This window comes from Tachysurus fulvidraco, chromosome 16 (assembly GCF_022655615.1).
Source record: "Tachysurus fulvidraco isolate hzauxx_2018 chromosome 16, HZAU_PFXX_2.0, whole genome shotgun sequence".
Lineage (NCBI taxonomy): Eukaryota > Metazoa > Chordata > Actinopteri > Siluriformes > Bagridae > Tachysurus > Tachysurus fulvidraco.
The window spans coordinates 1-1,456 of NC_062533.1; the positions used below are offsets into that span (position 1 = coordinate 1).

At 47.3% G+C, this 1,456-nt stretch overlaps 1 protein-coding gene across 1 annotated transcript; it reads left to right on the forward strand.

The window, feature by feature from the left end:
• The first annotated feature begins 731 nt into the window (after nt 1-731).
• Nucleotides 732-1,189, forward strand: LOC113636875 (histone H3-like). Its single transcript, XM_027137235.2, has one exon. It carries the CDS (start codon nt 732-734, stop codon nt 1,140-1,142), a length of 411 nt encoding a protein of 136 aa, XP_026993036.2. The 3' UTR covers nt 1,143-1,189.
• Nucleotides 1,190-1,456: the final 267 nt, after the last annotated feature.

Genomic DNA, 1,456 nt, shown 5'->3' on the forward strand with positions numbered 1-1,456 from the left:
CCAAGAAGGCCAAAAAGCCGGCGACCCCTAAGAAAGCCGCCCGTGACAACAAGAAGACCCGTATCATTCCCCGTCACCTGCAGCTCGCTGTGCGTAACGACGAGGAGCTGAACAAACTGCTCGGAGGAGTGACCATCGCTCAGGGAGGTGTACTGCCCAACATTCAGGCCGTGCTGCTGCCCAAGAAGACCGAGAAAGCCGTCAAGACCAAGTAAACTCGCTCAGCGCTGCGTTTCTCACCACCCAAAAAGGCTCTTTTAAGAGCCACCCATTTTTACTGAAAAAGTGCAATTTCATCCTACTTTTTATTAATACTGGGAGTGTCAACTTATAAAGACAATTTCCCAAATAAGTGTTAAAATCTAACACTAATAATAACAGAAACTGGTCTTGTTTAAAGATGGATGAAAGACAACAACAATAATAATAATAAATAATGAAGCCTGCTGTCTAAATGACACAAAGAGACAGTAGGTTGCTGACAGAAAACAAAAGCGCTGTGCTACTGAGAGCGCCAGTAAAATGGGGGCGGGCGGTTTGGGTATCAAACGGTGTCCGTGACAGAGAACGGTCCAATAATCATCAGGTGACGTAACACGCTCTATCCAATGTCAGACGTGTGCTTTCAATCCGCCCAATGAGAACAGGGCGGCGTTAGGGCTTAAATAGACAGCGTTCGCCAGCGCCGTTTATTGTGTGTTTTTCCTCCGTGAAGTTCATAGCTCGACGCTATGGCAAGAACCAAGCAGACCGCCCGTAAGTCCACTGGTGGCAAAGCACCCAGGAAGCAGCTCGCCACTAAGGCTGCTCGCAAGAGCGCCCCAGATACCGGCGGCGTGAAGAAGCCTCACCGTTACAGGCCCGGCACCGTGGCTCTGAGGGAGATCCGCCGTTATCAGAAGTCTACTGAGCTGCTTATCCGCAAGCTGCCCTTCCAGCGCCTGGTCAGAGAAATCGCTCAGGATTTCAAGACCGACCTGCGTTTCCAGAGTTCGGCCGTCATGGCCTTGCAGGAGGCTAGCGAGGCATACCTGGTCGGTCTGTTCGAGGACACCAACCTGTGCGCCATTCACGCCAAGAGAGTGACCATCATGCCTAAGGACATCCAGCTGGCCCGCCGTATTCGCGGAGAGCGCGCTTAAACCTCAATTCTGTCTAATGTACACAAAGGCTCTTTTAAGAGCCACCACATTCTCTCTGGTTAATGAGCACTTCTTCATATCTGTGTATGTGTGTGTGTATGTATGTGTGTGTGTGTGTGTATATATATTATATATATATATATAATCTCACATGTATGTAAATGTGAATCTGCTTTAGAGAAATGATTTACAGACACAGTACAGAGAGTTTGTGTTAGGAATATTGTGTTCAGGGATAAGAAAAGTAATTGAAAATAAATAAATACACACTTATTTGTATAGTGCTTTTAGCAATGGATGTTGTTTCAAAGCAG

What these genes read in the sequence shown, in the direction of transcription:
- LOC113636875 (XM_027137235.2), top strand. Translation starts at nt 732, where the DNA reads ATGGCAAGAACCAAGCAGACCGCCCGTAAGTCCACTGGTGGCAAAGCA.